Source organism: Muscardinus avellanarius (assembly GCF_963383645.1).
Source record: "Muscardinus avellanarius genome assembly, chromosome: 2".
Taxonomy (NCBI): domain Eukaryota; kingdom Metazoa; phylum Chordata; class Mammalia; order Rodentia; family Gliridae; genus Muscardinus; species Muscardinus avellanarius.
In genome coordinates, this window is record NC_137787.1 from 156,108,204 (window position 1) to 156,130,429 (window position 22,226).

Sequence of the window (22,226 nt, forward strand, 5' to 3'; positions counted from 1 at the left end):
TTGTTAAATGAAATGAGCTAGAAACAGAAAGACAAATACCATATATTATCTCTCATATGTGGCTACTTAAAAAACAAACAATAGATGACCTGAAATTATAATAGTGATTGCTAGAGACTGGAAAGCGTGTTGGGAAGGGGACTAGGGAGTGAGGGAATCAGGGTGGAAGAAGAGTGATCAATGCACATTGTAAGTAAGTATGGAAACATCACAGTGAACAGCATCAATATGTAAAATCAGTGTGTCATTTAAAAAGCGAACATTAAGCAAAAGCACATTTGCCAAGCAGATCATGAAATTTTTTCAGAGTTATAGAAAGACACAAATCATTGAATCAAGGAAGTACAGCAAATCCCAAATATGATAAACTAAAAAAAAAAAAACCTAGAATCTTGTTAGACACAAAAAATAGATGAGATTGTAGAACAGAGGTGCTCATGCATTTGGGGGTAAAGGTAAAGTAGTAGAAATACACAACAGTTCACACTTCAAGCAAAACATTAAGTAAACAAATACCCTCAGAATGTTCCAATAAACTTGTTTATAAAACAGCAATGGAACTGGAGCCGAGTTAGCACGAAGGTCATCCAAATGTCAACCGAGCACTGCATGACTAAAGTGTGACATTCAAAGAACCCAATCCTATACTGTAATGCTGACTGAAATAACATGGTTTGATTTTATTCATTTAAAATGAGTCAAAGATCAAACCTATTGCTTAGGAACATAGACATGGTTGGTAAAACTACAAAAAATATTAAATGAATACTTAATCAAATATTCAGGACAAGGTTACTTCTTACTAGGGATAAAATTGAAGGGGTCAGAGTCAAGCCTCTGAAATAGAGGCAATATTTTCTACAGCTATGAATGTTTATTACATTGCATTATGCATTTTATAGTCTATCAGATGTGTAATATATATACATATAAAACTATAATTACCTAATACACATCTCTCAGATGTGTTATATATAATATATATGTTATTACATAGTAATATTACATTATTTAAGTGAATAACATTATATGGTATTATATTTAAAAATAAACAATTCTATAAGATAAAGAATTAACCATATCCAAGTGAGATCTGTCTTTGCCATCACTCTTATTATCTGGAGATGGTGGAACAGATGGTCTATGCTAACAATAAAGATTATCGTGTGGCCTCTAGGGCAGGTACTGAAAACTAAGGTCATTCCTGCTGAAGTTCATTTAGGAACAAGTCCCAAAACAGTTCTAAATGTGAAAGGGGCTTTCCTAGTTTGCAATGGTCTGAGTATTATCTATGTTATTGTGGGGAGAAGTTAGAACTTCCCACAGCTACACTGGGATAGAACTGGAAATTTCATGCTTAGAGCATGTCTGGACTCAGCTCATGCACCATTGTCCTGGTTTTAATCTACCATTTTGCTGACATAAACCCACAGGCATAATTAAAACAGCTTCTGTTGATTATTTAAGATCTTTTAATGAGTTATCAAGCCTCAAAGTGTTCATAGAAACCCTGAATTTGCAACTGGTGCCACAAGTAGTATTGGGGACCCACTAACTTTAGAGGTTAAAAAATTTTATATTCCATAATGATGAAGATAAGATAAATAAACATAAGCATAATACATTAAAAAAACAGGAGAGTAAAAAGTCAAAGAAAATATTCTTTGCAGACTGAGAGTGTTTTCTTTCACTTTATCTTCAATTTGTCATTTGTTCACTACTGTCAAGTATTGTTCCTGAAGTAAAATAGTATACAATATTAGATATACATGTATATAAAGTTCAAACTAGGGTTTTAATAGTTTATTAATAAGTTGTCTTTTGGAAGGTATTTGCCTTAATAACTGTGGGGAAATTACAGAAGAGTAGAAATTGACCTAATGCCTAAGAGACAATTCAAAAGATGAGTATAGATTTTATTTTTTAAGTACTTAAAAGTTACTGAGAATAACATGAGAGATACTCAGTTAAAGCCTCCAAAAGGCCCATTAAAATGCATCTTTTTACTAACATACATCTTATCCTTCAAAATGTGATTATATAGATCCCAGTAGAAAGCTTTAGGTTCCGCTAAGGAGAGTAAACTGTGCAGATTTTAGAACCAGTCATGCTTGTTTTCTGTGAGGAAATTTATAAATATTTAAAACTTTACATTAATTTGTAGAGTCCAAGGTTTCTCCCTTTAGAGCTCTAATACTAACCCATAAAAAAAAAAAAAAATCTGGTCAAAACTCATGAATCTTATAAAACTCCCGAGACGTCTCTTGATCCTGAAATTCTATCATTAATGATAGGCCTAGATCTTTGATGAAACCTTTAAGAACTCAAAATATAGGAAATCTGAATCACCTTTAAGTACGTAGGCAAATAGATGAGTTACTTTAAGATTCTTTTCTCAGAACTCTAAAATTTTTTAGTTAAAAGGAATCTAAAAGAATAATCTAATACAGATTTATCATTTAAAACACTTGTCACTACCTATCAGAATTTAGTATCACAAGATTTTGAATTTTATAGATGAAAACCAGCTGTGAATCCAACTGTAATTATAGTCAACATTACATGCTGCTAAAGCTTCATAAAGTTTCAATCAGAACACTTTTGCTACAAACTGAGAGGGCAAGAGTAATCCTAAAGTGGATTATACTATAATATGGCATAAAATCCCGAGTTTATAGTTCAAAACATATGACTAAAACAAATGCGATATATATGCTCTACATAAAGCAAACAAGATGAGTAGGTCTTTGTCTATGATAATAATGTGATTCTGTAATGCATAAACAGGAATAGAGATACCCTACACCTAGCTGTTTTCAAAATGAACCTCATTCAGGTCCCTTAACTGTAAACCCTACCAGATTCTCCACCTATAACGTGAATGTTAATACCTACCTGGTGGGCTGAGGTTGTAGTAAGAAGTAAAAGGACAACTACAGAACTAGTATACAAAGTTAATCACTGGACATTAATATATGCTATTATCCATGTGGCACATTCTATTTAGCACATGCTATGTAACATATACATAATAATTAACCCCATCCAATGAGTAATTGAACTTTAAGATGGGTATTTAAACTAAACCAAAATGGCTAATTCTTTCAGAAAATAGTTTTTGAAAGGATATTTCTTCAAGAACCATTACAAGATTTGTAAAGTGATAACAGTTTTTAATGCAGGCCAGGGGTATACTTCACAACAAAATCACCTCTTTTATATCACACAGCACAGAACTATAAGACATATCTAAAATAATAATGCAGTGCTTTGAATGGAGACAAAGTTCTTCCCTGAGATGTATGCATCATGTTAAAGCACCCAAATTTTCAGTGGCCTCAAAAGCACCTAACACAAACTTCCTGTCAAGACTATATGTCAATCACACATAGGAGAGGCAGGGCTAAATTAATTAGGATCCTCTTATCAGATAATAAACACCTCTAACTGCCCCTCTGGATGCCTATAGAAAAAGATCACTGACATTTCTCACACCACCAATCGCATGTTTCCATCCAACAGTGATGTCACCCACACATTTTCAATGTGCCCAAGCACATCACATGGTGATACTTAACTTGAAAGGGCAGGGGCATATAGTCAATTTGTGGCCCCCGAAAAATTAAATATTGGCAATAGCATTGATATTTTCCATAATTTTCCCTGAGGATCTTAGGAGCTCACATTGTAGAAGAGGGATAACACTCACACAGTATGAAGAAGGGAGGTGGTCAGTTCTACACTTTCACAAAAAGAATGTTGTCTCTTACTATCTCCATACATAACCTCTAATAGAGTTCTCTTTAAACAATAGCATAGTTCTTTATCCTCTCAAGGAAGAATTGTTTTGTTTTAATACCTGGTGAAAGCTCACATGAGGTATGTAATAATTGAGAGATGAGCTAAAAGCCATGTTGACTCTCTTCACCCCTCTATGTTCTATTATATTCCTCTTGCACCAACAGAATGCAATATATATGTCATATAACCTCAGCTCTAAGCAGAACTATCTTTGATGCATTTAAAATGCAGTTAGAAATGAGTTAGGAGAATAATTATTTCTCACAGTAATTCAGTCAGGAAGACAATTCAACACTAAGTATTTAGCTTCTCTAACAGTAATTAAATCTAAAATATTTCCAGTCAGTACTTTTGAGGAAAGGCTTTGAACTGCTCAGATGGGATAATGAAATTCATTTTACTCATCATCCTTATTCCCATTAATACTGTAACGGCCTTCATGGGTGATCAAGTATCACAAATAATAAGATTCAGAGGTATAAAAGAAGCAATATATTACCAATTTTTTCCAAAATATGATGCCATTACCTGAATTCCTTTATTTTTATACTTAAAAATGAAACTTCTCTCTACAGTGATGGAAGATAGAATTTCATCCTAAGTCCTTATTTGTTTACAGTCACAAATATTAAGAATCTAACCTTTGTACAAAGAGAGTTACCTTTAAAATTATGTGAATGATCAATAAATATAAAATAAAAAGTCACAAAGTAAAAAAAAAGTAATGTGTCTGACAATATCAAAATACCATACTTACAAAGATTCTGGGCAATTTTTGAATCTAGAAATTTAAGTTCTTTAATTTTTTTCTTAATAGCTTTCTTCTCTTCTAAATCTTCTTCATCTCTTTTCTCTGTAAAACCACATAAATCTGTTATGGGCAGTAAAGATATTCAAATGCAAAAGAAAAGTGAAATTTCATCAAAGAAACATATATATATATTTTCTATATTTACCATGTATATACAAGAAACTACATACAAATATATAGCTTCTAAATTAGTTAAAAATAAAATTCATAGTCTAAGGCTCAAACTGTTTCTGATAAACACATGACTCTTAAACTAAAAAAGCTACTAACAGTAAATATTTAATGGTTTAAGGAAAAAAAAACACATTGCTTCGTGGCCTTTTGGCTAAGATCAACAGTAACACTGATAAACACTATACAAACCAATGGCATGAGAATAATTCATTCATTTCAATAGTGTACAGGACACAGTTATAACAATATACATACACTTAGGATGGGTTAAGAAGTCAGCACTAAAAGCTAAACAAAGTCAAACATAAAGCTATCTTTTGACATATGTTTACTTGAAAATGTAACTCTTAGGTGGCTCACACAAGTAATCCCTGTACTTGGGAGGCTAAGAAAGGTTTTTAATTCAAGGGCATCCTGGGACACTTAAGGAGACCTTGTCTCAAAATAAAATATGAAAAGAGCTAGAGAGTATAACTTAAAAGTATAAAGTCCCTGGAATGCAATCCTGAGTACCACAAAAAATAAGAAACATAAAATATAGCTCCTACAAATTGGAAGAATAAATTGTTTACCACTTCATTCTCAAATCTTTGAAGGTAAGCAAATTCTGATACTCATTTTACTTCAGGGTTCTAAAAAATTAGTAAATGAATCTAACTATTTTGCGCTTGAAAGAAATATACAGTCTGATATAGTGAAACACTCCTGTGATCCTACTACTTGGGAGGCTAAGACAGGATGAATACAGGTTCAGAGAATGTCTCAGCAACAGAAGAAGATCTTCAGCAAGTTAGCAAGACCCTGTTTCAAAATAAAATATATCTGGGAATGTAACTCCGAAGTATATTGTCCCTGGATTCAATCACAAGTACAAAAAAAGGGAGAAGAGAAGAAAAAGAAAAAGGAAAGAGAAAAAGGAAAAGAAAGAATACATTATGCTAAATAACATGCTCTGTGGTTACAGTACAGTTTGTGACATTCAAGGTTAACAAGTATAGTCAAGGTGGCTCTGGATGCCTTTCCTCTCCTTTGTGTCCACAGACAAAACTCAAAATCATCTTAAAAAGTCAATATAATGATGATTAAAAAAAAGGGGGGGGGGCAATTTTCTTATATATGAAACACTAATGTTGAAGAAAAGTAACTTCTAAAAGCACAAAAAACTGATAATTATTGCAAGATCTTTATATGTAGAAGACTGCAAAATTCCATTATTCTCATCCTGGAAGAGGCATGTTGTAATTACATGTTTGGGTATTGTGAGGTAAAAAAAAAATTCATCAAATTTTATATTTGAGGTATTTTGAGGTAAAAAAAATCATCAAATTTTATATTTCTCAAAACATTATTTCTGTATTTTATAAGTAGCTTTCTCAACTTATTTATAAATTTATTGCCATCCACTTGAGATTGAACCCAGAGGCATTCTATCTTTAAGATAAAATCCCAGCCATACTTTATCTTTTAAGAACTGGCTGTTAACCTGTGATACTTCTGTTTTCAGCTTCCCAAATACTGAGATTACAAGCATGTGTCACCATGCCTAGCTTCAGCTGATTTCACATCACACTTTCAGGGGATCTAGATACACTCAGTCTGTTTTTCAGGGTTCTAATTCTGTTCCATTGTTCAGTATGCTATTTGTGCTATGATTACTTTGCCTTAAGTATTATAGATTTACATTTTACTAGTTAGGTACTCATTATTTTCCTCCTTTTCTATAATTTCATCACATTTCTCACTTGTTTTTCCACAGGAGTCTTGCAAAAGTTCCAAAGAGAAAATTCATGTGAATTATATTTCAAAATACTTGAAAACCATGGAAAATTTAAGTATCTTGGAAGATACATAGAACTGCTATTGACGGTGAATTGAAAGACTAGCACAAGTAAAAGAGGGGCAGAACCGTAGAGTGACAGCATTCCACGTGAGAGGAGACCGTCTCTCCAAGAACAGAAATGGAAATAGAGGATGAGTTCTGAGAGTAGAATATAGAGGTTAAACATTCTAATTATTGGCCCAACTCATTCTGTCTTCTGAGTTCCAGACTTCAATATCCAGCTGCTTACCTTCACTATCTCTATTTGGAGATCTCACAGATAACTCAGCCTAACACATCTAAAAACCAACTCCAGACAAGCACATAGCTCCTCCATATCTACTGTGTTTTCTAGTCTCAGAAAATGGGGACACTCCTACAGCAGCTGCTCCAGCCAGGAGCTTCCATTGTTCTACTTGCCCTCTCACAACTACATCCAAATGCATCACAGAGTACAGTTGATTCTAATTCCAAAGCATTTGCTAAAATAATCATCCCTCACCACCCCGCTGGCTACTGTGTTTACCCTTCTGAGGGCTACCTAGATCCCGGCTGCTTACTACCTACTCTCCCCACTTCCTAGCCTGACTGTGGTCTCTCTCACAGGAAGAAGAGTATCATTGGAACATGTTGACAAATCCTAACACTACCACCTGATATAGAAGCAAATCCCTGTCAGTACCCACCACCACAGCTCTGCGGTCTTCTCCTTCAAAGCATTTTTCTTCACATGCCATAAATCCGATACTATACTATCTCTCTGCATTCATTAAAAAGCAAGACCTTGACCAAGCGTGGTCGCGCACGCTTGTAATCCCCGCGCTTGGGAGGCAGAGACAGGAGGATAGGAGGATCGCACAGGTTTGATCCCAGCCGTGCTAGCTTGTGAGTCCCTATTTCCAAATAATAAGTATAGAATAGGTCTGGGAGTGTAGCCGAGAGGTAGAAGGGTTTCCAGGAACCCCAATACCACCGGGGAAAAAAAAAAGCAAAATATTGACCACAGAAACTTTGTTGACCACTGTATACTTAGTACCAAGACCAATGCCAGAAATGTACGTTCTGGCTAAATGTTGTACATGTAGACACATATTATCCCTTCTGTGTACATATTTGAATCTATAAAAAAAAAGGAAGAAACTCAGGCTTCAGCAGTCAGGGACATGATGATGATGTTGTTTCATCACCAATAAATAAGAAACAGGTCTGAACGTGGCCCAGATTTAAACGTATTTATTTCACGCATCTTTCTATATCCAGGTGTTCATGTAAAAGAGGTAACTGGATATTTGGATAAGGAGAAATCTATTAACTGCCTTAGTTTTTCTAGGTATCATAGGATGGGATATTTGTTTCCTTCAAACCTGTATTTAAACTTTTTGTCTTATTATACTAGCTAAAATGTCAGAGAAAAACTAATAAGGTATATGTGGTTTCTTTTATTAGTATGACCCATAAGAATCTGCTCCCTTTTAGAAAAACACATTTTCTCATCTTTATTACTAAGAGAAAGGTAGGGTCTAATTTTATAAAATTTGTTTCACTTTCTTGCCTTCAGATCCTTTCACGTTCTGAAACATTTTCTTGTCTCCCTGAGAAGAGAGTCAAAGAAGTAATCTTAAATCTTAAATAGCATTTACTGAACTTTTGGCTAGGCACTATAAGCAATTCCTCCTTCAGTTTCTTATGAAATTCTCCTAACAGTCATCCTAGTGCTACTATAACTATCATCCATCACTAACACCAGTAAAAACACCACAATGAGAAAAGGCAATGTTTGGAGTAATAATTTTGAGCAACAGAGGTCCTAAATTAAAAATAAGGTCACCTGAATTAACTCCAAAATCTTTTTACTGGTTATAAAAGCATGTTAGGTATCTATGTTTGATAGTTTTTCTTCTACTTTTATTGGTGCATTGAAACTGTACATTATAGATTCAAATTGACACATTCATACAGAGACACATCAGTTGGTACATATTTCTTCCTGTATACACCCCAATTCCCCTCTTCCTTGAGTATACCATATGAGTCTGGGAGTGATACCTTTATATGTGGACATAACACTTGAACTGATCCATTCCCAAAGCCCTGTTTTAACCCTCCCCTTCTACTATTCTACCCAGTCTTTCATTTATCTGAAATCAATTGTGTTTCCTATTTTCTCTAAATCCCACATGTGACAAAAAACATAGGACCCTTGACTTTTGGAGACTGCTTGATCTCATTTAGGGTATTTTGTGGTTCCATCTATTCTTCCTGAAAATGGTATAATTGTGTTCTTAAGATGAAAAACAATACTGTGTATCCTTCCTTCTATCCTCTTCATCTATCTCTTCATCCCTTCTCCAGCTCCCTTCCCTCCCTCTCTCTTCATAGTCCTGGAGATTGGACCCAAGGACATTCTACCTCTGAACTACAACCTTAGCCCTATTTAATTTCTATTTATTTTGAAATAGAATGTTAGATATTGTGCACTGAACTGGAACCTATGATCCTGTCTCAGTCCCACATTTTCTTTACCAATCCATCCTTTGGTGGACACTTACATTGGCTACTAAATTTGGCTATTGTGCTACCATAAATTGAGTATGTATCACTGTTGTATTCTAACTTCGAGTATTTAATAAAGAAAACTGGGTCATATAGTGTTCCACTGATAGTCTTTTCAGGAACGTTCATACTTATCTCCACAGTGGTTGTACTGATCTATAATCCCACCAACAGTATATAAAAGGTACTATTTCCCCACAATTTATTAGCATTTGTATTCTTGATTGTCATCCTAATTGGAATTTGGTGGAAACTCAGCATTGGGTATCATAATAAAAACTAGTTTACAATAAATCGTGACCAAGTCAACTTCCAAATCATAAACTGTGGCTATTTTAACTATTCATTTTTATTAAAATGACTCTTATTAAGTCTAACATATCAGAACATTCATAAGACAAAAAATGTATGTTTTTCTACTATCTCTACTTCTGTAGAAAGGATGAAATATAAAGCTAGATTATGGAAAGCGACTAGAAGAATCAATTAACGGAGAAAATAACAGGAATCAAAAATAAGCCAAAGCTGAAATATGCTTATGCTGATAAAATACCAGATAATACATTTATTATCAAAACAGAACTTTAAAAAAATTTTCCATATTCAGGAATGAAATGTTTTTATTGATGCATTGTAGTCATACATCTTAATGGGATAAAAGATGGTGGAGACGTTCATGCACACATCATCCAATTACCCCTGACGCCCTATCCCCACCCCACTCCCTCCCTCGCCCTCCTCCTCATGCTTGGCTTAGTGATTGACTTTGATATGTTTAAGTACATCATGGCAGAAATGATTTTTTTTAAAAAATGCAACCAGACAATGAGCTGCCACAAATCTGTAGAAAACCAGAAAAAAATGTTAATGCAAAAGTCATTGATAGACCAGCATTTTAATACTGGCAATTACTATAGTTTGGGTATAGTTTGAGGGTCTTTCAAAAGTCAGGAGTTGGAAGGTTTGGCTCTGGTGATGGTGATGTTAGGAAGTAGTGGGACCTGTAAGAAGTGGTGACTGTGTATTTGGTGGTTTTGTGTGTGTGTGTGTGTGTGTGTGTGTGTGTGTGTGTGTGTGTGTGTGTGTGTGTTTTGCAGTACTGGAAGGTACCACCTTCATGTGACCCTCCCTGCACAGAGACAGAAGGGAGAGAATCAAAGAATCACAGAAGGGAGAGAAGCAAAAACTTAAGCACAACTCAGCAGCCAACAGCGAAACTAAGTTGAGTTGAGCCTCCATCCTGCCCATTGGTGGAGCTCCTCTTCTAAAGCCAGAGCAAAATACACTCTACTGAAAGACTACATTCTCTCATGTACAACATGCACTCTGAGCCATAAAGTCAGATTATTAGTGCCACCTATACTTGTGATCTAGCTAGCTTGCCATATGAGGTTTGTGTTTAATCTTACTTCCTAGAAACGCTGTGTAAGGCTCCATTTTTCCAAGAGAAGATTAATGCCATTCAGTAACGGTTCTGATCACTAACACAGCGAATGCCACATTTGATACTGGTTTTATATCAGAATGAAGTCAATGATGACAAAACTTTCTATGTAGCTGAGAGCCATATCTGAAAAGCTTTTTTAAATTATGTTTTTACTTAATTCTTATTTCTATTTTCAAAGTTTCAAAAATAGCAAAATTATATAAAGAATCTCCTTTCACAATCTTCTTTCACTAAATTTTCCATTAAAAATTATAGTTCCATTGTACATGGTTATACATCTTATTCCAGTTCATTTACTATTAGGTTCTAATCAGATTCATTTAATATGTGACCTTTTAAATAAAATTTCATATAAGTAATATCAGACACTATTATCTCACCATTTTTTAGAAACCTAAAATATATAGTTCGATTTAAGTAGAACACAAAAGCTGATAAAAGTCAAGTTTTTCAGAATGAAATATTTTAAACCAGTAAATGTTGGTAATAGTGTGCTATATGTTTTTGTGGATGCTCCTTAGGTTAAACGTCACTTATGACAATTTTTTAAAATATTAAACATTAAGAAATGTTTTCTGGCAATCATTTAGCATGATTATAAAATCTTACATATTTATATTTACTATAAATATCCTACTATTATTAAGACTATTACTCTGACCTTGAGAGGTTAAAAAGAAGATTTGGCTTAATAAGTAAGCCATCTCTGTGCCACTGAGAGAAGCCAGTAAGTTCAACTGAACTACAAAAGAGTGAAATTAATTTAAGACATGAAAAACATGAGAGCCTGCCAGGCATGATGGTTCACACATATAATCCCAGTACTTGAGAGGCAGAGACAGAACGATTGCATGTTTGAGGCCAGCCTCAGCAATTTAAAAAGATATTGTTTCAAAATTAAAAGAAATAGGGCTAGTCATGCAGGCCATGACTGAAATCCCAATATTTGGGAAGCTGAGAAAGGAAAATTGCAGGTTCAAGAACCGTTCTCATCAACATAGCAAGACTTAGCAACCTACAAGACCTTATTTGAAAACCAAAAATATTACAAAGTGCTGAGGGAGTAGCTTGGTGGTGTACCTCTGGGTTCAACTCTCAGTACCATTAAAAAAAAAAAAAAAAAAAAATCCTAACAGTCTTCAAATGAAGTAAGGGATTAAGATGGGGAGATATCTATGGATTATTTACGTAACTTCTGTTATATTTCTTCCTTGTTTTCCAACTATTTAAATTCTAAAAAGCTAATGTAAAATATAAAAACTTGTTTTAGAGAAAAAGTGCCCTAGACATGCATGACATTCGGGCCTCCTCATCTTATGTATAAGTAAACCAAAGCACCTATGTTACTTGCTGCAGGTCACAGAGCTCAACTATTACCAGGGCTGACCAGGCCAGGGGCCAACACACAACAGACCTAGAGCAACCTATGTGACAGGAAATATGCAAAAAGAAAGCAGCCTGGGGAAAGGCAGCTCCCCATGCTTTGCATTTACTCTTGATCCAACTTTCTGTTGCTCAACATGTCCAGTGGGATAGTGACCTGGTAGGTGGGCAGGCTTGAAGGAGGGAGGAGCAGTGCTTGACTTGCTGAACACAAGGAGCCAGGATTCAAAGCTTTAGGGGAAACAATTCTAGTTATAAAGGAAAAGCCAAGAATTCTACCACTACTACCCCTGAAATGGTGAAACACTCTGGATATTATCTTGTTATACAAGCGCATGAAATGATAGGCCTGAAAGTCAGAATTTGAAAACAGGCAAATAGCTGAGAAAAGAAAATAGGATTAACCTCTGACAGTTAATCCAATTGGTGGCTATGACAGAAAATATTGTTTTAAAAAAGATTTAGGTAGCCAAAAGGCAGAAGATATGGAATACACAGGAAAAAAATGCAGAAAGATTGTTTAAGTTAGCAATATAACCTTGGCAAAATATGAAATGCTTTGGTAGTGAAAACCTTAATTGTATAAATCATTTTATTCCTATCTGATCTGTCAGACACAGTTTGAATATTTTCAGGCACATAAATAAATGGCTATGTATCAAACTACATAGAAAATAATCAGAAAGAAATAGGCTGTTCTCCTATTCAAATATTAATATATGACTGCCATAACTAATCAGAGTATTTTACTAGCAAAAAGAAGTCCGTTTGACAATTCGAGGCTGAAAATTATACAATATTTAGAAATAGTAGATGAAGCACTACATAAAAATTTGTGAAACTGATTATTTTAACTATCGCAAACATCAAACGTGTACAAATAAATGCATATTCCTCTTTAAGTTACAGTCCACGTTGGTAGACAATGTTACAAAACAAATAGCTTTGAAGGTCTTTTCTCTGTAACTTAAGTCCTATATGGATATGAAGAAACATTTCATTATTTAGGAAATCCATAATGAAGATATAAAAATTATTACATGTATAGAAGGATTATTAAGGCACTGAAAATATATTCTAAAAAATACAAAAACATAGCTGGGAATGGTGGCGCACACTTGTAATCCCCGCACTTGGGAGGCAGAGTCAGGAGGATCGAGCAGGTTCAAAGCCAGCCTTGCTGGCATAAGAGACCCTGTTTCCAAATAAAAATATAAAATAGGTCTGGGAGTGTAGCCCAGAGTTAAAAGGGTTCTACCCCCAGGACCGCCACCAAAAAAAAAAAAAAAAAATACACACACACACAGACACACACACACACACACACACACACACACCCCTAAAAATGACAATGATTTTCATAAAGTTGATTTGAATAACTTTCCCATCTCCTTATTAATAAATAAAAACCCAGGCATGACCATGGGAGGCTAAAACAAGAGGTTCCAGGCCAGTCTCAGCAGCTTCTGGAAGACCTTGGCAATTTAGTGAGACTCTGTTTCAAAATAAAGATAAGAAGGGCTAGGAGTATAGCTTAGAGGTAGAATCCCTCTGGGTTTATCCTCCTGTTCAAAAAAATTTTTTCAAACAAAGCATTCATAAAAACTGTTTCATCTCCAATGAATTTCTCAATCACAACAATTAGCAACTTTGTTCATTTTGAAAGGATTACCCACACAAACAAAAAAGGACTTTCTTGAGCTCCTCTTTGGTGTAAATATACCCTCAATTACCTAAGATTTAAATAGCAGAAAAACAAGAGTTCAAGTAGAACAAAATATTAGCACCAAATTCCTACATTAAATAGCTTAAAATAACCTGAGAAATGCATGCCCATTTATCAAATATATCATAAGTGTTAATTGTGCTACACAAGAGGCTTTGATTAAGTGGATCCAATATCTGAAGGGGAAAAAGTTTTCAGGAAAAAGTTAAAAACACCAATAAAAAAAAGCTGAATCCAGTTCTCACATGACTTTTCTCAGCTCTTCACTATTCAGGAGAAAAAAAAAAGCTACCTAAATTTATAACATATCTACAAAACTCACTTTAAAAATCTAACAACTGCCCCTGTGCATTCTTCCAAAAGGTTGGTGTTTCCTTCACATAGAGTAATACATGTATTCATAAAAAATAACTTACTAACAACTATTTTTGCCAGTATCTTCTCCCATATATGTTCTGATAATATTAGAAAGTAGAAATGTATCTCTGCTAAACAAATTACAAAGTAGATTCTATAAACTAATACATGACATGCTAATGCATACACAAAAAATGAATAAACTGATAGAGCAATAAACCCTATTATGAAAAGAACTAGAACTTAGTGTACATTCCTTATTTATTTTTGCAGGTCTGGGGATGGAACTCAGGGGCATTCGACCTCCGAGCTATAACCCCTGCCCTATTTTTTATTCTTTATTTTTGAAACAGGGTTTCACTAAGTTGCAGAGGGCCTCACTAAGTAGTAGCTGAGGATGCCCGCGACCCGCAATCCTCTGGTCTCAGCCTCCCGAATGCTGGGATTACAAGCGTGTGCCACCACTCCTGGCTTACATTCCTAATTTTAAAGGATTATATCCAAATGAGGACACAGATAATTCAGAATATCTAGCATGCTGCAAAATGCAAAGACTTAATAAACAAACCTATTAGTATTTTACACACAGTGCTAAGAACTTGAGACTAGTAAAAATTATACTAACAGATAAAAAGCAATACCATATTAAATAGTGAGCAGACCATCCCTAGTGTATTTGAGTATGGGGAAAACATAACACTTGACTTCATCAGAGTGGATAAAGTGATTATCTCTAATGTGGTAGAAGAAATATAATCTGACAAAAAGATCACTATTACACCAAAATGCCAAAAAACAATTTCATTGGTAGTAATATGATAGGCTTAAGAAATTTCACAATAAGTTGATTCCTATTTGAAAGGTTCCAGCTGCCCCTGCCCCTGCCCCGCAGGGGGCAGGACCGGAAGCTAGGAGGCAGAGCCAGGTGATTCCAAGAGGGGACCATGCCTCCTGGTCAGGGAGAAGGGAGTTCAGAGGGAGGAGGGAAGCCCGACAAAGAGACAGAGAGATGCACTCTCCCCCACCAGCCCCCTCGGGCACGCGGGGGCTGGCAGCCAACTTCCCACGAATAAAGGCATCCATATCATTTATAATGGATCTCCGCGTGTATTTGTGCACCAGGGGCACCCGCAATATCTTTCACTATTGAATAACAAGCATGCTTCCACACTCTACCCCCCTTTTTGTATTTGTTCATAAACCTAATTAGGATGGAGTGCCAACACAAATTTCACATTAACATTTTCATATTAGAAAATCAAAGCTGTGATACCTCACCCTCACCATAAGAACCACAGACTTATCTCCATGTGAGGCTTATCACTGCCCTAGAAAGAGGTATAGATACAATCGCTGAGCCTAAAGTGGTGGAACATGCTTGTCACCCTAGCACTTGTAAGGCTGAGATAGGAGGATCTCAGGCTCAAATCCATCTTTAACAACTTAGTGAGGCCTTCCACATCTTAGATTTTGTTTCAAAATACAATTAAAAAAAATAGAACTCAGAACAGCTCAGAGGTTAGAATGACCATAAGTTAAATACCCAATACCACCAAAAATATATGTATTTACTTTCTGGAGGAAGCAAGGGGTAGTGAGAAGAGTTTGAATTCCTTCAATTCCTCCTAAGCTTTGTTATCCAACCTTCCTGCTAAGTGGTCATTCTGTCACCTCAATTTTACATTCTTTTGTCTTTTATCTCAGCTGGGAATCAAGTGATTTCCCCAACTTCTCAGCTGTTGAATCTTTATTCCTCTGTGCTCTGGTATGGCTCCAGTAGTGTCCGATCTTGCTGGTATCAATTAGCTTATATCTGGAGCTCCATGATTTACATGTTCTGTTTTCTAGGAACAACTACTCTATGCTAATTTAAGTTCTCATAGTCACCTGAATTTGGGACGGAAGAAAAAATAATCCAGGCTTCTACCTGTTGTCTCTCTTCACAGTCAGATCTGCTACTGTGTAGGTTCCCAGTAGCCATCTCACATAATGTGACTGGCTGACATACACACTTTTTTTCTTTCACTTAGAATGTTAAGGTCATTTCTAAGCTGTATTCATATAAAAATAAATGACTCCAACATCTGTGATTCAAATATCCCAGCTATGCCTCCCCACTATAAAAAGAGAGGTTACAGGCAAAGAAAGAGCAGAGTTCATATTAATGGGAAAATGATGTTGTAAATAGTGATTATTAACAGAGAAAATGGAGAGCTAATATTAAATAGAAAGCCTCAACTAAGAAAAATGTAAAAGTTCTGGAGATGGATAGTGGAATGTTATACAAGAGTGGGAATGTATTCAATGCCACAGAACTACTATTGTGTATATCTGACCACAACTTTAAAAATAAAAAATGTCTTTATAAGGTTTGATTTCAAGTTACTCTCCTTTATAACAATGTTACTTGAATCTGTTGGTTTGAAAATGCAAGCAGAAATGAAGACAGTCAACACTTCTCTTCTTTTAAATGAGACAAAAATCTCAACCACAAAATTCTCACAACAGACCAAAGTGGGATCTTTTAAAATACATATGGTCTTTCCCAAGAGCTGCTCGGGACAGAGATGGTGTCCATTCATTGCTTGCTAACACACACAACATCGATGCATGTACATGCATCCACACGCATGCACACACAACTCTCACTGCTTATCATGGCACAGAGAATGCGGCTACAGAGGAATCCTTCCTCTCATCACAAAGCCTGTATCATCCCTCCAACCTGTATGAAGTTAACTTAATTCTTAGGCGATTCGATGTTTTGGGAACCTAAGCCATTTCCATTTTTTTTAAATGTTAGCTCTCAAGGTTCTATGAACATGTTAGTCCATGTCAACTACTCTGTCATATCTTTTTATGACTGATATATCTAACTTTCTCTTTCTACTCCATTTGTACACCTCCCTTTTATAAGGTTAGAGATAAGAATGCCATCATCTACCCTTTTATATCCTTCCTTTTTTATTCAGTTTTTTTGGTGCATGGTGGTAATATATCACAATGAGATTCAATGTGTTGGAAAAAAAACATACATGCACATAGTTCTTTGTGTATTTCCCCTCACATTCCCCCTCCCCCCATTCCCCTCTCCAGAAGGAGTTGTGAGACTGGTATTAATACCTTAGCATACTGACACATTATTATCTGAACTGTTTCCTTCTTAGGTCCTCTCTCTTCCCTTCTCTACCTCCACTACCCCACCCCTTCAACTACTCTACAGGTCTCTCTCTGCATTAAAGTCCCTTATGTTTTCTATATTCCAACTTCCACATATGAAAGAAAAAAAAATCACCCTTGACTTTCTGAGATTGACTAATATCACTTAGCATAGTATTCTCTACCCTGGAATTTCCCTGGACACTTTTTGGCTCCATATAGAAGGCTGCCACATGGACAAAGGACAGAATTCGATTCTGGAAAAAGAATCTAAATTGGCCTTTGGTCTCAGAAATACAGAGCATAGTGACCTACTTGGTATATCCAGAAGAAAGCCATGTGAACACAATGGTCCTTGATTATTTCTTTGTTGTGCTTCTGGATTAAGATCAACACAGAAAACATCCACAGAAAAAAATGAGAACTAAACCACATCATGATTCAGAAAACCCTGGATGATTTACATTACACCAAAGTCTCAACAAAAACTCCTAAGAACATAAGCTAAACCACATATCACCTCCAATGTCCATATTTAAAGTTACTGGCTTTTTATAAAATCACGATTTCCCAGTATCTCCTCGATTGCCTATCCATAACCAAAGGGACTCAATCTTCATCATAGGACCAAATCTGCTACTAGAATACTCAATACAACCATTCTGTGGAAGAGGAAGAAAGGAAACCTATTAGTGATAGGACTGTAGTGCTTAAATCTTGTTAGAACATCTCACTTTATAATTGATCGTCTTACAGTTTCCTGAGCCACCTGACACTTGAATAGAGGAGCACTACCATCTTAGTGAAGAAACATACAGAAAGTAAAATATCCCTAACTGTAAACTCCCTAACCTAAGTAGTAACTACCCAAGTTTAAATGTTCCATGAGAATTTCAGATAGAAAGTTACTGTTCAAAACCTGCATACCAACAGTACAATGCAGAACAGGCAGTGAAATACCTAATGGAAAGACACCTTTGCCATCTAGGAGAACCTACCTCTGACCCACTGGCACATGTCAAAGTTTTTAATCTTTAAAATGCTTCAATAAATCATATCCATGTTCTTAAGGCTTTTTTTCTTCATGCTGGAAATATCAAATCTATATTTTATATGCTTGAATTTCTGAAAGCCTCAAATCTTTTTTTCCCACCAATTAATAATAGACAGTGGTAATTCAAAGAATGGGAGGTCTCATTCTAAAATAAAATAATTAAAGTATAGAGAAGCTGAGCCTGGGAAATGGATATGAGGATTCTGAATCGGTATGCCTCCTCTCTCCTGTCCATTGAAGCCTAGCCAGCCCATCGGTGCACATCGCAAATGATATGACGACAAAGGAACAGAATGGAATTAAATGCAGAATGACTAAGATCTGTTCTACTCTCAGAGAAAGCAGAGCCAGACGATAATTGGAGATGATAACTAGCAAGGAAGTTTTTCTTTGGGGGAATTTTTTTTCCTATAACCTTGTCATTTCAGTGCCAAGGGCAGTCATTTTCTCTAGAGAAGAAAGGTATGCCCTTTAATAAAAAAAAAAAAAAATCACTCCTCAGCATTGAATAGAAAACTAGATTTCTCTTAATATCTACACAGTGAGGCAACAGTTCCAAAAACTATGTGGTTCAATTGCAAGAGCTGTGTACTTTCAGGGGAGAAGGGGAGGAATGTTAACAGACTCATTTAACTTTCCTTAAACTATATAGAACTGAGAGCAAGGTCTTACTATAAGCTGTGGATGGGAAGGATATAGAATACTATAGAATACAAACAAAGACAGTCTCCGACACAAGAAGTCACAAAAACCCTTCCTGAGCCAAGGAATAACTTGCAAGGGATCAGAGGGACAAGATGAGGATTTTGATGCAACTCTGCAGGGTGAGCTCCCTTCCTCTTCCCCGTGATATAAATGGGCTTGGGGAGAGGTACCTGGGGAGTGACAGAAGAGCCAAGTGAGATTGGAAATTTCAGAGCAGTCTTTGTTTCCCAGAATCCCATCTAGACCTCGATAGACATGTCTGCTCATTTACCAGCATGGGCAAGTGGCGGAGAGGAACAACAGTGCTGGGTTCGTGGAGAAAGGAAGGGCTCCTGGGGAAGCAGCTTGCTTTGTGAGTGGTAAAGGGGGGACATGCAAGAGCTCAAGGGTCAGTGGACATATTTTCAGAAATCTGTGCTACATCATATTAGATTCTCTACATAACTGGAAAATTCACAGGATACAACTAGAAAAAAAAAATCTACTTGCAAAAAATACTAAGTTTCCAATTTCAAGGAACAGGTGCAGATAGGCCACAAAGGAAAACCATTTCCTCACCAATAACTAAATGCAAATGCCCAAAGGGAATGTAACAAAAAACCTGCCTTTTCATTGACCTATATTACTTGAGCAGCCCCACATGGGCCTCTCTGCTTAGTTACTGGAGGGCTCATAATGCTTTCTCAGCTCTTCATGTGCTGTTCTAAACTTGATAAAGATATATGCAACTTTTCACTCCATCCTTTACTTCCATTCTCACACTTGAGCAAACATTCTTCAAGAGAACTATTACACAGATCTTTTTCATTATAAATGGGTGTCCCTTTTGATCACAGGTACCATTTGGAATAATTAAATATCAAATATACTGCTTTCTGAATAGAGTTTACTGAGTTAATGGAACTCTATGTATGTAATATACTTGATAAAAATTTCTTTCACTTAGAATGCTAAGGTCATTTCTAAGCTGTGATCATATAAAAATAAATGACTCAAATATCTTATTACAATTTCTGAAATTCATTTATACTAAAGGAATGTCACCTTGTAACTTCTCAGTTAAGCAATCCTATGTAAATAAAGATTAAAAAAAAAGCTAAATATACTACTCCAGCTAATTGTCTTATTACTCTAAGACCTATTATCTAGAAAAAAATGCATTAGAAAGTGCTTGCTGTGGTAGTGCATGCTTGTAATACTAGTACTTAGAATGCTAAAACAGGAGATCACAGGTTCAAGGAGAGCTTTAGGAATTAGTGAGAATCATCAACCTACTGAGACCCTGTATCAGTCTGGTGGTGTAGCTAAGAGGTAGAATGCCTCTGGGTTCATTTCTCAGTACAAAAAAAAAAAAAAAGTAATAAGAAAAGAATTCAAGCCAGGTGTGGTGGTGCATGCTTGTAATCCCAGGATTTGGGAGGCTGAGATTAGAGGATTGTGGTGCACAGACAGCCTCAGCTACTTAGCAAGGCCCTTAACAAGTCAGTGAGAACCTGTTCCAAAAGTAAAGAATACAAAAAAAAAAAAAAAATAGGGTTGGTGGTGTAACTCGGAGGTAGAATGTGCCGGGTTCCATCCCCAGTACTGCAATAAAATAAAATAAGTAAAAAGAAAAAGAAAATAATTCAAACAACATATAAAGGACTTCGGGGAAGATGGCGACCAAGAAAAGTGGTGTTTGGGAGTCCCGCATACACTGGATCTCAACTGCCACAAAATCAGCGCTTTTCATAGGCAGAAATAACTATCAGCACAGAAATAAAAACTGTAAATACAAGGGACAGAGAAAAAGAAGACTAGAAGAACAACCAGAGACAGGAAAAGAAACCACCCCTCGTTGCGGCAGCGGAGCCGTGCCAGCGCCATCCTGCCTCACAGCACCAGGCTCCAGAGAGGAAAGGTAAACTAGGAGCTGAGGCAATCAGCTGCAGATCATTCAGGTGTAGTTCAGCAGTGCTTTCAGCACAAAGAGCATCTAAAGCTCCCAGTGAGCAAGCTCATCATGCCCTCCAGGGACGCAAAGCGGAGCTCAAAGCCAGAGAAGAAATATGCCAGCCTCACAGCCAAGGGCGTGGCATTGGCACCATATCACCAACAGCAGCAGAGTTCACCATGCTGATGACAGCTCCATATCAGCCCTAGTCGCAGCTTGGGAAAATGCCCAGCCTGGCACCCATACGGTCTCACACAGCCTCGATTAACTCCCTGGGTCTGAGACTTTGCGATACAACACAATAAAGTATTAGTGGTGGCTGAGATTACCACAAACTCAAAATCCAGAACAACCTAAGTGAAGTTGTGGTGACTCGGGGAAGAACCCAGAGAAGGCACAAACTTCTGAAATCATGGGAAAGAGAAACAATAATGGAGCAATGAATGCCCAAAACCCCACAATATCAGAACCTGATAAAACAAAAATTCGGAGATCTGCAGAAGGTGAAATCAGGAATATAACTGTAGAAATAATACAGGACCTTCGAAAAGAATTTAGAGACAGTCCTAAAGAAATAAAGGATGCAATCATTGAAGGCATCAAATCAAATGATAAACAATCGATCAGACCACATGGAGAATAGAATCTCGCTCCTAGAAGATGATGACTCCAAAAACGAATGCATAATTATAATTTAGAAAAAAAATCTGACAACAGAAATTGGACATTGAAGAAATATGGGCCCATTTTAAGAGAGCTAACCTAAGAATAATTGAAATAGAGAAGGGAAAAGAAGGTGAAACCAAAGGGATCAACAATCTCTTCAAGGAAGTAATAGCAGAAAATTTTCCAAACATAGAGCAAGAGGTCAATACACAGGTCCAGGAAACTTATAGAACTCCCTTCAGACAGGATTGGAGAAAAGGTTCACCATGCCACATAATTGTCAAAATGACGAATGTAGAAGCCAAGCAGAGAATCTTAAAGGCAACAAAAACAAAAGGCCAAGTGACATTCAGAGGCAAACCAATTAGAATCACTCCAGGCTTCCCAAACCAAGTCATGAGAGCCAGAAGGGCATGGAGTAACATATTCCAAACTCTGGGAAAAAAAACAACTTTCAATCAAATTAGAGGGGGAAATAAGAAGTTTCCATGACAAACAGAAACTGAAGGAATTTATGTCTCCAAAGCCAGTGCTAGAGAAAATACTCAAAGAGATTAACTACAAAGAAGAAAGAGGTAATACACACCAGAACCAAAGAAACAAGATTTTCTATCCAACAGACAACTAAGCAAAGAAAA

General features: G+C 36.2%; 1 protein-coding gene across 4 annotated transcripts in view; it reads right to left on the reverse strand.

The window, feature by feature from the left end:
* DIAPH3 (diaphanous related formin 3) overlaps positions 1-22,226 on the reverse strand; it is a gene marked incomplete at both ends in the record, with an annotated part of 500,946 nt that overhangs the window by 267,557 nt on the left and 211,163 nt on the right. For all 4 annotated transcript variants that reach the window (XM_080719970.1, XM_080719969.1, XM_080719968.1 and 1 more), the window contains one exon: positions 4,559-4,654. In XM_080719970.1, coding sequence (XP_080576096.1) covers positions 4,559-4,654 — 96 coding nt within the window. The remainder of the gene's footprint in view (positions 1-4,558; positions 4,655-22,226) is intronic.